This window comes from Astyanax mexicanus, chromosome 1, assembly GCF_023375975.1.
Source record: "Astyanax mexicanus isolate ESR-SI-001 chromosome 1, AstMex3_surface, whole genome shotgun sequence".
Taxonomy (NCBI): domain Eukaryota; kingdom Metazoa; phylum Chordata; class Actinopteri; order Characiformes; family Acestrorhamphidae; genus Astyanax; species Astyanax mexicanus.
Genome location: NC_064408.1, coordinates 104,195,242 through 104,210,036, shown reverse-complemented (window position 1 = coordinate 104,210,036; position 14,795 = coordinate 104,195,242). Strand labels below are relative to the sequence as shown.

Here is a 14,795-nt window from a genome sequence, read left to right as displayed (position 1 = left end):
CACGTGTTGATGTGCTTTTTATGCAGGAGAGTAAAATCTGATCTTACCTGGTCACACTGGAAACACATTTTAGTAAAAAGTGTAAACAGAATCCAGTCTAAGTCGATCCAGGTACTAATCACATATGAAACTCATGCTAATGCAAGGTGTACATTGCATGATCAGTAGCAGGACTCCTCTAATAAAGACGATGCCATCTCAACTGCACTCCACCTGACTCTCACCCACCTGGACAATAAAGACTGCTATGTTCGAATGCTGTTCATCGACTTCAGTTCAGCATTCAACACCATCATCCCTCAGCATCTGATCGGAAAACTGAGCTTGCTGGGCCTGATCTCCTCATTCTGCAAATGGGTTTAAGATTTTCTGACTGAGAGACCACAATCTGTCAGGATCAGAAAAAACACCTCCAGCACCACCATACTGAGCACCGGTGCCCCTCAGGGCTGTGTGCTCAGTCCACTGCTGTTGACTCTGCTGACTCATGACTGTACTGCAAAGTATAGCTCAAACCACATCATCAAGTTTGCTGATGACACAACTGTAGTTAGGCTCATCAGCAAGAACAACAAGTCAGCATACAGAGAGGAGGTGCAGTGGATAACAGACCTGTGCAGAGAACAATGAGATGATTGTTGACTTCAGGAGAGCTCCAGGTGTCCACCACCTGCTGAACATTAACAGCTCTGCAGTGGAAATTGTAAAGAACACCAAGTTCCTCTGTGTTCACATTACAGAGAACCTCACCTGGTTCCTCAACACCAGCTCCATAACAAAGAAAGCCCAGCAGCGTCTCTACTTCCTGTGGAGACTGGAGACCTCCCATCCTCACCATGATCTACAGAGAGACTGTAGAAAGCATCTTAAGCACCTGCAGTACCGTCTGTTTTGGGAACTGCAACATCTCGGATCACAAGACCCTACAGCAGATAGTGAGGACAGATGAGAAGATCATCAGAGTCTCTCTCCTCTCCATCACCGACATCTACACCACACGCTGCATCCACAAAGACACCAGCATTGTGAACGACCCCACTCATCCCTCACATGGACTCTTCACTCTAATGCTGTCCAGCAGAAGATACCAAAGTGCCCAAGCCCCCACTACCAGACTCTGCAACAGTTTCATCCACCAGGCAGTCAGACTCCTCAACACACACAGAACTGAACTGACCTTTTCTCACACACACACACACACACACACACACACACACACACACACACACACACACACACACTCAGCACACAGAGGCCGAAATGCCTCTATCCCTATCAGCAATATTTGAAGCTTCATTCTATAGAACTATAAACTCTCCTCAGTAACTGCTGTGATCATGTATGTTCTATATGTTACCGTATGTTACATATCTCTTCACCTTATTCTCACTATGCACATTTCATTATACCGTATCAGTACTGCACTGTCCTGTCTGTTAAACTGTCTCGTCAGCTGTATTTATTGTAGTGTTATAGTTTTGTGTTGCACTATCGTTACTTTTTGCACTTTATGTTTGTCTATTGTATTGCTATCCCATGTTGCACCATGGTTCCAGAAGAATGTAATTTTGTTACACTGTGTACCTGTACTCAGATTAATGACAATATAAAATCCTTGACTTGACTTACAGATATGCTGGTAAATGAACTCTTCAGAGGCCTCTGACTGCGTGTTCTCTACTTATAATTGTTTAATAAATACATTTAAAAATAATAGCATTTTTTTACCATTCATGTTTTACTTTGTAGGAATTACAAGGAATTACATTACAAAGAAGCATTATTCTTTACCTACTTATTTTTTTTTATTTTAGTATGAAGAATGTTATTCTAAATAAATATTTAACCAATACTTCAGTACTGAATATATCTCAGTATCAGAGGAAGCACTTTGGATTCTCTGTCCAGGAAAGACATGCTATAAATAAGATCAAAGATTCTGTCATAAAACACTCATATTGATTAACTAACTGAGGACGTAGTTGTTTACTGTAAGAACTGAACATAACTCAGCTTTGATCACATGATCATCTGAAAGAGGAATATCTCAATAATAACAGAACTGCAATAACTGATATCAGCTGGGAGTCTTCTGTACTCAGTTACAATAATCCACTGTAACATCAGGTTTTACAGATCACAAGTTCAGATTTATTCTTTTATAAAATCAGTTCTCATTTCATCACAATATGAATTACATGAGAGATTATGTTGTTCATTAAGTGTGAAATGGTAACATAGTGAAGATCACACATTATTAGATACTTAGTCTCCTCCACACTTTTAGTCATTACAACAACATGGAAGGCAGATATACAGTATTACTTATTTTAAAGAAAATAAAGAATAGAGTACGGATAGAGTGATGAACTTTCACCTCTCTGAGTTTCAAACAGGAAACAACATTTGACCACTAAAGGTGGTGTGATGAAATGTACTGTCAAATACCCATGCATTAGCTCTGACCTTCACACAGACAACATCTCCTACTTCCAGTAACAGTGAGACTCCATTAGAGGAATTTGCCTCATTTGGTTGTTGATAAACATGTGCTCCTGTTACATGATGTCCATTCTTCTGTAAGGCCACTGATATACGTCTTCCACCGTGTCCAAAAGCATAGATTTTGAACTCGTAGACTCCTCTGACAGGGGCAGTGAAGAAACCTGAATTATAGATAAAGTGAGAAAAACAGGGATCTCATCAACCAGCCTGTTAAACATAGAATATAATGAACTTGATTACTCAGTTCAGGGGTGCATTTCATAAAACATTCTTAAAGTTAAGAATTTAGTCTCATATTTAGGATTATTTGTAACAGAATTCTGACTCATTCATAACTGATTAAGAACACAGTTCCATCTAAAAAAAACAAAAGGTGACGACAAATTTCCTTTAATAAATGTACAGACGTGCTGAATCTGACCTAATCTAAAATAAATCATAACCTACCTGTAACTGGGTTGTAAGCGTTTCCGATGTTGATGAAGACGTGTTTGTAGACCAGAGTAACATCAATGCTGTATGGTCCATGACTAGCCGATTCCCCGCCTGAAAGTGATGCTGAAAACACCACTTTTCTCTCTTTAATAAACAGAATGTTGAAGAAATCAATTCAACACTGATGACAGATTTCTTCTGCTTTATTGAACATTATTAATATTAACATAGTAACACATGTTGTCCAAATGCAAAGTTTCAAGAAATAAACAATGAATCACATTTACAGTGGAAATAGAGACACACGCTGTGCAAGTAAAAGAGCAAAATCTAAACTAAAATTATATAAATTATTATACAGATTAGAAAAACTTGTGGTTAGATTGTATATATTAATTGGGATTGTTTGTTAAATAATACTAATTCACTCTAAAACCTCAAGAAGAAAATATAAAAAACATTTAAGTTCAACAATGCATCAATTTCTTTAATCTGTCTGTTTATAGAAAGTTCTCCCTCTTGATAAAGTTCTTAGAGGTTTTCTTAGAAAAACTGAATTTAGTACCTTGGTTCTCCTTTTTCAGGATCTCCACATTGTTCTCTGTGATCTTCAGGGAGTTTTTCAAGTCTTTCAGTGACTCTGAATAACAAAGTACACAGCATTTCACTTACAGTCATTTTCACCAAAGTCCTCGTGTTTAATTAACTTTACAGTGGGAATTTGCAGAACAATTTAAACCTGTATTTAAAATAAACTGTGGGGAATTAAATGTCTGCTGCTTGAATGTAGATCAGATGTCTGTAAATTTATCCAGATGGCACTGATACACCCACAGCAGACAGTGTAGTGGGTGGTAATGCTTTTATGATGTATTTACGGTACACACGTGAGACTGTGAATCAAGGAATGTTAAATCTCTGCACAACTTAAGAAATGGAACGTTCTAATGCATCTGAAAACCACTATCAGGTCTCACTCTAACTCTGGTAATTCATGTCTTAACCACGAGCATACTGGTTAGAGTTTAACCTCACTCACAAGATAACACCTCACAGTTTATACTGGTGTGGGCGTTCCCAAGCTGTCCCCTGAGGTTACTTCAATTTACATATTGCTATCCCGTGACTTTAGGCATGTGAGTGTAAGAATCCCTCCATCAGTTCATCTTCTCATCTGCTTCTTCCTGATCAGGATCACAGTAAATACAGATTCCAGCTGGAATCATTGAACACAAGGCAGGAATCCCCCCTGCACAGTTCACCAGTCTATCAGGTACCAGCACACACACTCCTGCTAGTAATTTAGTCTAGCCTGTTCACCTGCCAGGTGTGTTTTAGAGAGGAAGGAGGTCACGACCCCAGAGACAGAGAACACACCTAACTCCTCAGTGACAGTGACCAGAACAAGAATTAAACCAGAGTCAGTTTATGACCAGCCTACCCACCTCCTATATTCTCCATTATATCAGAAAATGACTGTAAACCGCTAAAGGGAGACGAGAGTGAGACACAATGAATGGGAGTAAACGGAGCTAAACGTCTAAAAGCACAAATTTAAAATAGTAGACATATTCTGCTGAATTTCTGTCCACAGGAAATGATGTATAAATGTGCACACAAAATAACTTTTAAATAGATTGTATTATTAAGCATAGTGTCTTGTACATTGACCTAATTGCAAAAATTAGATATGTAATAAAAAAAAACACTAAACAGTAAAAATAGCATTTGTTACCTGTCCCCACTCTCTATAAACTTTACCATGAAATATAAATATTAAAATTCTCAGATGTAATTTTTTTTTTGCATTGTGTGAATGTAGAAATATTTTTTACTATAATCCATAATATTTAAGTTAATATACACATTTTAGTTGTGTCTCTGGGTTTTACTCTTTCCTGTTACCGTAAAACATTACCCCATCTGAAACATCTGGAACATTCTACAAGTCACATCTACAACAGGAAGTGACATCAGCTGGTTGTTCTAAAGATCATGGGGAGACCAAAATTAAGTTCCCTCATTAGTTTTTCTGTATATTTGATCTTATTGTAACTATGACTGAGGAGGTCAATTTCAACACTTATTCATGTTACCTAAAGTAATTTTTAGATCTTATTTATATTTATATTTTGGGAAAATCACTAGAATGTGCTCTGTGTCCTCATGCTATTAGCATAGCCGCCATGTAGTTATTTTTCATGTGTTGCTAATTCTATGCTAAAAACTCAGTCCTGTTATTTTCAGTGCTGTTTCTCAAAAAATAAAAAGCAACAGGAGTGAGTGCCAGTAACAGGACTGAGTGCCAGTAAAAGGAGTGAGTCCTGTTACTTTCAGTTCTATTACTCAAAACATAAAAAGTAACAGGACTGAGTGTCAGTAACAAAAATAAGTGCCAGTAACAGGAATGAGTATTGCCCAATGGTTTATTGATTTATTAATGTGAATATCAGTTAATGTAAACCACTTTTTCCTAATTCTATTTGGTTCATCCTTTATCCATTTGTTAAATAAATTGCATGATAATAAATTTGATAATTTACAGGTTTGGCTCTTCTTAAAAAGATAAAAATAGCTTTGCATATTTTAGATAGATATAATGTTTATGAATATAGAGTATTTTTTTGTCAAATAATATAAATTATTTGAAGGATCAGTCAACCTTTTATTTAAAATAAAGACTTGAAAGAAAATAAAAGCAAGTAGTGAACTTGCTTTTAAACATGTTTCTTAAATGTCACATGAGATTTGGAAACAGGAATGAGAAAAATATAAACATCTTGGAAGAAACTTTATGAAATATTAAGTAAAGCTGCCTGAGATTGACCCGTACATGTTTTGAATAGTTAAATATACGTGTTATTGGATTAAAAAAAAGAGTTACAAAAAATTAAGTTTAATTTGGAAGAGTTACATCAAACAAATCGCACCCATTTGGTGGAATGGTGCACTTGTCCAAGATTTAACTTGAATTTTGGAAAGCAGAATGATGTCTTTCCAATATATGTATATTTTTACAGGAAAAGGGTTTTGGGCAGTAAAGACGCTAGCATTACTGCTACTGTGTGCTGACTGGTTGGTGTTTAAAACACTTTTAACTGCAGTTTAAAGCATATGTTTAATGTACTGAAATATTTATCATGTTGTGTTGAGAATAACTTTTATCAGTCAGCAAATTATAATACATTTATAAACTATGATTTTGCTCCATATGAATTCATTCATTTTGGACTCACTCTGAAGAACCCTCTAGTGGCCAAAAACCTGGAAGAGATTCTTAAGTGAGTATTTTATTCTCGTAGAGATTCTCTGATTGCCATTTTCCACCCAAAGAACTGGTTCCGTTCAGGCTGATAAGAACCTTGATGCTCAACATCGGATGCATGAACCAGAACAGAGTCTGGAGCTGTGCTCTACACACTACCTGCAGTGCACTCTGCTGCCCATTTCTCATATTTATTCCTAACAAAATAAATAATAATTTATTACCATCACTTTTAGTCTTCAGTTCATCCACTTCCACAAGTCCATCTTCTCACCTGCCAGGTGTGTTTTAGAGAGGAAGGAGGTCACGATCGCAGACACAGAGAAATTTTATTTGAAATTTGTAAAGTCAAAGGGTTTTAGGCAGTAAAGACGCTAGCATTACTGCTACTGTGTGTTGACTGGTTTGTGAGCCTGTTTAAAATACTTTTAACTGGAGTTTTAGTTAAGGCTTTTATTATTGATGTACTAAAATATTTAATATTGTTGTAATGAGATAATTTGTACATTTTATTAGTTGGAAAATTCTAATAAAAAATATGATAACCTATGATGTTGCTCAGTTGTTCCAAATAAATTCATTAATTTTGAACCCACTCTGGAGTGGCCACTAGTGGTCAAAAACCTGGAAGAGATTCTTAAGTGGGTATTTTATTCTCGTACAGATTCTCCGATAGCAATATTTGTTTTAGAAAATTAATCTTTTGCAATCCTTGCATTTTACACTTCGCGTTCTTTTTGCAATTCTTTCCATCCTTTGCATTCCTCTATTTAGTTCACTAGTCTATTTTTTTCATAATTTTATTTCTAATTTTTCCCATTTTCTCCCCAATTTACACGGCCAATTACCCAACCCACTCATTAGGACTCCCCCTATCACTAGTGATGACCCAACACACCAGGATAGTGTGTTGCCTCCTTCGATAACACCGCTCCCTTTTCTGTTAGTTTTTGCTCCGCCACTTGTTGTTTAGCAACGGGGAGTTGCTGCGAGTACAATCCTCCTCTCGGGCCGTGAACGCATCCAGGTTCGCCTCGAGCAATGCCCACAGTCTCTGACCTTGTTCCGTAGTGAGGCCCTCGCTGCTCCGCTGCCACAGCTCCCTCACCGCCTCGCGTGTGTTACTAGCAGCCGCCGGTTCGGGTGAGGCTATGCCCTCCTCCGGCCCACGAGTACTGGCTGTCACTTGCGCTTGCTCCGTCAAATGTCCAGCCCCAGTATACAGGCATCGCGAATGGCCGTGAGATAAACTTGGTGACGGATGGCCCATCTGGCTATGACTACACGCCCGCTGCTTCTCCCTTCCAGCCGCACTTTGTCTTCCGTGACTGACCTCAGCACGATGTCGGGGGTGTCCCACTCCTCCAGCGCTCCGGACTTGAGCGCCGGGAGTAGATCCGGCTGCACGATGGTCACTGTAGCGCCGGTGTCTATCAGCATGCTGACCGGCTGTCCTTCGACGCTGCACAACTGGCTCGTGTACGAGGGGGTTTGTCGCCGGGATCCTCCCACCCCTCACTGGGGTCCCGGACTCGTTTCCGTTCGGCGCCTGGTGCCGTTTTCCGCTGGCCGTGTCTGGCACTCTCTTGCTTCTAACTCCTCCGCTGTGTCGACTTGGAGGCAAGTGGTGGGTCTTGGATCTTTTAAGATGAGTTCCGCTTTCTCCGCCTCTTCCACGGCTGCGCTGAGGGACGTAGCTCCAGAGAGCCTCACATGGCGTTGTAGGCTCCCTGGTGCCAGCACGTTTAAAAATGTGTCAAATGCGATCTCATCCCTTATGCCGGCTGGGAATATTGGATGGGCTTGTCTCACCAGTGTCTTCAGTTCTACGGCGAGAACGCTTAGCCGCTCAACGCTGCTCTCGCTGATGCGGCGCTGCCTTTCCCCGCTCCTACTAGCCAGCCGAGCTCGTGGCTGGCTAGCCCCGTCAGGTAGGGTATGGCAGGCAGAACGCTCGGTACCCTCCTCCTGCGGGCTGCTGCTTCTCCGCCGAGACTCTTCGCCGCTCAGCTACCGGATCTGCTGCTCCAGCTTGCTGATCTTGCTGATCTGGGTCCCCCTAACACACCCACAACACACCCCCATAATGCCCTGCTGGCCCCGGATTAGCATAACCCCACCCCTACAGGACACTATAGGCTGCCGCACATAAACACCCCGCGACGATCGCTACAATATCGCCACTGATCAAATAATTGTTTGTGTAGACTGATTTAGATCTATAGATCTCAGGTGGCATGTAAGGGTTTTCAGTAGTTAACGTTGATTTGAGCAGTAATTAATGAATAGTTATTGTAAAGGAGACATAATTAGTAAGTATTTCTCCAGGAGATATGTAAGTCTCAGTAATTATTGTAAAGTTAATAGTGAACTACTATAAATATTAGTTCAGTACTGTGTACTGAGTAATTACTCAGTACTCCCTGGTAGTTAATAGAAAAGATTTAGGTATTAATGCAGCACTTTTACTTAGTTACTGCTTAGTTCCTGCTTAGTTACCTATTAACTATGGAACAGTATTATAAAGTGTTACCCATAATTTGAACACACAAACTGTGCTTTACACTGTACCAAAATTTCTTGATGAACGGACCAATAGAAGCTCTTTAAAATTACCTGAAATAAACTCTTTTTACATTGACTTCAACTGAAAGTTTACAAGTTTTTTTCTCTTTCCTCTAAAGTTGGTGTTTTGGAGATAAGTGTTTTTCATTGGACAGCGACGATATAATATTGTTGTTTTATGAGTAATTGTTAAAGTGAGCACGAGGCCAACCATAAATAACTCCCTAAATTAAGTACAAACAATGCACTTGTTAAGTGTAATTAAATAAATGAAGTAAATTGTAGTTTACTACAATTTAGTATCAAGTATCAAGTATCAAGTATCAAGTCCAGGATTTTATAATCTATGATAGGTGTGACAGTATGTGATCAATTAATTAAATTAAATATTCTCCTCACAAAATCCGGCACTTGATGATGCAATGTTAGTAGAATAATTCTGAATTGTTATACAAATGTCAACATTAAGACAAGGCAACAAACCCGCCATGTAGATTACAACTGACTACACAGTGAAAGGGAGCCTGGGCATGACTACACACTGATGGTGAATTGGGGGGAGACATGCTCAGTATGCAAATAGATGGTGCCAGGAACCAATGGGAAATTAATGAGTTTTACTTTTAAAGGTTGCACTGCCCAAACAACAGGAACGCTTTTTGTTATTCACTTGTTTGTTGTTGTCTAAGATCTACATTAATAAATATCTCAACTAAATGTAATGAACATTAAAACATATCTGGCTTATCTGTGTATAGAAATAAACATTCTGTATAAAATTCTGAATTTCTTACCTTGATTCTCCTTTTTTAAGATCTCCACTTCATTGTTGAGTGATGTTTTCAAGTCGTTCAGCTTCTCTAAGTAATAAAGGGAACAGTATACATGTTATATTTATTAATGAACACAGTTACTGCTGAGCTCTATTCTGAGAATTAAATCTGTTACAGTTGTTTTTTTAAGTTCCTCAAATTCAGAACCGATATTTCCTCCACTGCACTCTGACTCACTGTTTAAGATTAAGCTGAACAGAATGAAGAGAAATTAAGCAAAGAGAATCTCACAATATTCCCTTCTTCTCTGATTTAGACACACACAGCATGCTCCATGATTTCATAACATTTCTCAAATATTCATGTTTTAGTTTGTAGGAATTAATTAACTGTACATTACAAAAGACCATTCTTTTTTACTAAATTATTTTTTTAATTGAAGTGTGTAGATCGTTGTTTTGAATAAATGTTTAACTGATACTTCAGTACTGAATATATCTCAGTATCAGAGGAAGCACTTTGGATTCTCTGTCCAGGAAAGACATGTTATAAATAAGATCAAAGATTCTGTCATAAAACACTCATATTGATTAACTAACTGAGGACGTAGTTGTTTACTGTAAGAACTGAACATAACTCAGCTTTGATCACATGATAATCTGAAAGAGGAATATCTCAATAATAACAGAACTGCAATAACTGATATCAGCTGGAAGTCTTCTGTACTCTGTATCTGTGTACAGAAATAAACATTCTGAACAAAATTTTGACTTTCTTACCTTGATTCTTGATTCCTTCATTGTTGAGTGATGTTTTCAAGTCGTTCAGCTTCTCTAAGTAATAAAGGGAACAGTATACATGTTATATTTATTAATGAACACAGTTACTGCTGAGCTTTATTCTGAGAATTTAATCTGTTACAGATGTTTTTTTAAGTTCCTCAAATTCAGAACCGATATTTCCTCCACTGCACTCTGACTCACTGTTTAAGATTAAGCTGAACAGAATGAATAGAATTTAAGAAAAGAGAATCTCACTATATTTCCTTCTTCTCTGATTTAGACACACACAGCATGCTCCATGATTTACCTTGATTGATGTGACTCTCCACCTCTACCTTTTTCTAGCCCCATTTTGGGACTTTTGGGCTAAGGACACGGTTCGCACATTCGATATTGGACAGAACAAATGTTAGTGAGCTGTTTTCCTACATGTGTACTTATTTTACTCGTTTCTGATTTCATAAGGTAAATGGTTTGCTCTTCATTAACAATCCTTTTCAGATTTTTTGGCAACGACAAAGTCAAAGGGTTTTAGGCAGTAAAGACGCTAGCCTTACTGCTACTGTGTGTTGACTGGTTTGTGAGCATGTTTAAAGACTTTTAACTGGAGTTTTAGTTAAGGCTTTTATTATTGATGTACTAAAATATTTAATATTGTTGCAATGAGATAATTTGTACATTTTATTAGTTGGAAATTTATAATAAAAAATATGATAAACTACGATTTTGCCCAGTTGTTCCAAATAAAGAAATTAATTTTGAACTCACTCTGGAGTGCCCACTAGTGGTCAAAAACCTGGAAGAGATTCTTAAGTGGGTATTTTATTCTCGTACAGATTCTCCGATAGCCCTTTTCTGTGGACCAAATTGGGGTCTTTATTGCTGACGAGAAAATATAGATGAAAATTCCTAAAAATTCCAAAAATAATCTGATATTGCAAACAAAGAAGAGAAATAAGTTACCTTTTTTCACTTGCAATATTTTTTTAGGATGAATCTTTTGCAACACCACTTTTTCTTTGCATTTTGTGCTTTGCGTTCTTTTTTCTTTTAACAATTCTTTCCATCTTTTGCGTTCCTCTATTTTGTTTCCGAATCTATTTTGACCTGAATGAATGTATTTAACTGATACTTCAGTACTGAATAAATCTCAGTATCAGAGGAAGCACTTTGGATTCTCTGTCCAGGAAAGACTTGCTATAAATAAGATCAAAGATTCTGTTATAAAACACTCATATTGATTATCTAACTGAGGACGTAGTTGTTTACTGTAAGAACTGAACATAACTCAGCTTTGATCACATGATCATCAGAAAGAGGAATATCTCAATAATAACAGAACTGCAATAACTGATATCAGCTGGAAGTCTTCTGTACTCTTTATCTGTGTATAGAAATAAACATTCTGTATAAAATTATGAATTTCTTACCTTGATTCTCCTTTTTTAAGATCTCCACTTCATTGTTGAGTGATGTTTTCAAGTCGTTCAGCTTCTCTAAGTAATAAAGGGAACAGTATACATGTTATATTTATTAATGAACACAGTTACTGCTGAGCTTTATTCTGAGAATTAAATCTGTTACAGATGTTTTTTTAAGTTCCTCAAATTCAGAACCGATATTTCCTCCACTGCACTCTGACTCACTGTTTAAGATTAAGCTGAACAGAATGAAGAGAATTTAAGAAAAGAGAATCTCACAATATTCCCTTCTTCTCTGATTTAGACACACACAGCATGCTCCATGATTTACCTTCACTCTTCTTCTTCAGCTCCTCCACTTGACTCTCACTGGCTCTCAGTCTGCTCTCTAAGTTGTTCACTGCAGTCGTCGTGTGTCTCTGTTCAACTTTCAGCTCTGCCAGCACAGCGCTCATCTCTCTCAGTACAGAGTGGATGTCCTGCTGGCAGCTTTGTTGGGTGGAGGTTGTGGTTGTAGCTTCAGTTGTTGGATTCTCAGCAGCCTGAATCTCGTTCTCTCTGTCTCCTCTGTCTTCAGAACCCCTCAGAGTGATGCTATTCACCCTGACTGACTGTCCCTCCAACAAACTGCAGCCCAGCACCAGCAGCAGCAGCAGCAGATAAACTGCACTCATCTTTAAAACTCTCCCGCTTTCTTCTACTGTTTCACTGCTACACTCAGATACTATATATATAGTGGACATGTGTTAGTTATTAACTGTATTATCAGAATGTTTTGGTCTGTAATTTGTTCAGGAACATGTAAATGTTTAACAGCTGATGGTAAAATCTCTGAAACAGTAATAAATCTATTAAATAATAATGTAGATAGCTTAGTGTGGCCTTGTGGTGTCAGCAGAAAAATGCTAATGTTGATTAGTGTCACTTCCAGGTGTTTTATGAGAATTTATTTGTCCTTATTTTTAGGGTCTGAAACTGCACTAACTGAGACTGAGAGATGTTATATTACTTATTAATTTATAGAATATGCAGGTCATTATTAAGTATTGCTCTAGCAGTAAAAAAAATCATACAATTTACTAGAGACTAGTCAGTCTTTAGTACAGCCTTTCCACAGTGAAATTATATATATTTTAATTTTCAGTTCAAAGTTTACAACACACATCTGTACATTCTAAATCATAACAACTGTTCATCTGCACGAATAAACAATAAATAAACATAAAAATATATAGGAATTTTGTCTAAAATGTGCAGAAAATGTTAAATTAGTTTCCCTTAGAGGATCTATTCACTTATTTATATTTTGAAATAAAACAGCATGTGTCATTGGACTCAGGGTTCAAACCTTCACACTATACTGTATATTATGAACATGGAACTTATTATTATAATGTTTAAATATATTTATCACCCTCTCTAACTTTTAGCTCAATATAAAAATCATATTTAACTCCTCTCACATGATCATGCAGAAACTGCAGTTTATGATCAGATCACATTATGATCTTCATTCAGAGGTGATCAGAGACGCATCTCCACCACATTTAACACAAGTGTACACTGAATGGGATTTGCGTGTAGGGATACAGTTAGACTGTGTTGTTTGATAGAGAGTAATACACTGGTAGTAGCAGGTGAGAGAGCATGATTACAGTCAGTTACAGCAAGTGAAATGGGAGTTGTGCACGTGTTGATGTGCTTTTTATGCAGGAGAGTAAAATCTGATCTTACCTGGTCACACTGGAAACACATTTTAGTAAAAAGTTTAAACAGAATCTGTCTTGGGTTCGCAATAAGCACACCTTGATTTCAGTAAGCAAACTGCATTTACTGGTTTCTGAACAGAGTAATAACACCAGGCACCATCTCTGTAGTACAGCACTGCAAAGGTTCACCCAACAGCATCTTGCACATGCGCCCAACCTAACCTAGGACCCGAACTCCTATTGGCTGCATATCACTACATCTTCCCTTTTTTATATATATATATAAAAAAACAACTGTCCTTATAATTTCTATAACCGTACAACATAAGCAGAATATTGAAATAAAGTTGTAGCTCACATTTTTTAAACATTTCCAATCTCACATTTCTGAACATTCTTCACCATAACTAAATTGTCCTTTTTTTTTTATACACAACGTGTAACTTCAGTGGTAAGTCTTCTATTTAGCATGACTCAATCAGTCTCTCAGGAGGTTTATGTGCGCGTGTTGACCTTCTAACACATGATTTCTCCTGGTCAGAGTTACGTACAGAGTTATCTGGAAGAGTCTCCGAACCACTGTTGGTCTGATTCAGCTCTGGTTCTTTCAAGATGTCACATCGATTCCTCCTTAGAACAGCGCCATCCTCTGTCTAAATCGTGTATGACCTTGGTTGTACTTGCTCCAGCACAGTACCTTTCTTTCCCCAGGTGTCCTCTTTGTCCTTGAGCCTCACTCCGTCACCTTCATGTAACTCTGGGAGCTGTCTTGCTTTCATGTCATAGTAGATCTTCTGTTTTGACCTCTCATATTCCTTGAGCTGTCTTACTGTCTCACCGTCCTCCGTGTCAAGAAGGTCATCCTTCACAGGTAGATTGGAGCGAATACGTCGCCCCATGAGTAGCTGAGCAGGTGAATAACCGCAATCAAGTGGGGTACTACGATATGCAAGTAGTGCTTTGTAGAAATCACCTCCACTGTCTTTAGCTTTTCTCATCAGCTTTTTCACAATTCCCACAGACTTTTCCACCAGCCCATTCGATTGTGGAAAATGTGGACTGGACGTAGAATGTACGAAGTCCCATGCCTCAGAAAAAATTTTGAAACTTGCACAGCTAAATTGTGGGCCGTTGTCTGTAAACACCTCCGTAGGTACGCCATGTCTGGAAAAAATTGACTTCATGCACGTGATTACGTGCTCTGCTGTAGTGGAGCTTAAACCACATACTTCAGGATATAATGAGTGGTAATCTGTGACTATCAGAAAATCTTTGTTGTTGCAGGTTAATAAATTAGCACCTACTTTCTGATATGGTCTCTGTGGCACTGGATGTGGCAT

The 14,795-nt window shown here is 38.0% G+C and overlaps 1 protein-coding gene across 1 annotated transcript in view; it reads right to left on the bottom strand.

The window, feature by feature from the left end:
- Positions 1-14,354, bottom strand: part of LOC125800118 (uncharacterized) — a 29,366-nt gene extending 15,012 nt beyond the window's left edge. The window contains exons 1-3 of the mRNA XM_049476482.1: positions 14,153-14,354; positions 12,078-12,470; positions 10,323-10,376 (exon numbers count right to left, since the gene is read on the bottom strand). Coding sequence (XP_049332439.1) covers positions 10,323-10,376; positions 12,078-12,470; positions 14,153-14,354 — 649 coding nt within the window. The remainder of the gene's footprint in view (positions 1-10,322; positions 10,377-12,077; positions 12,471-14,152) is intronic.
- Positions 14,355-14,795: the final 441 nt, after the last annotated feature.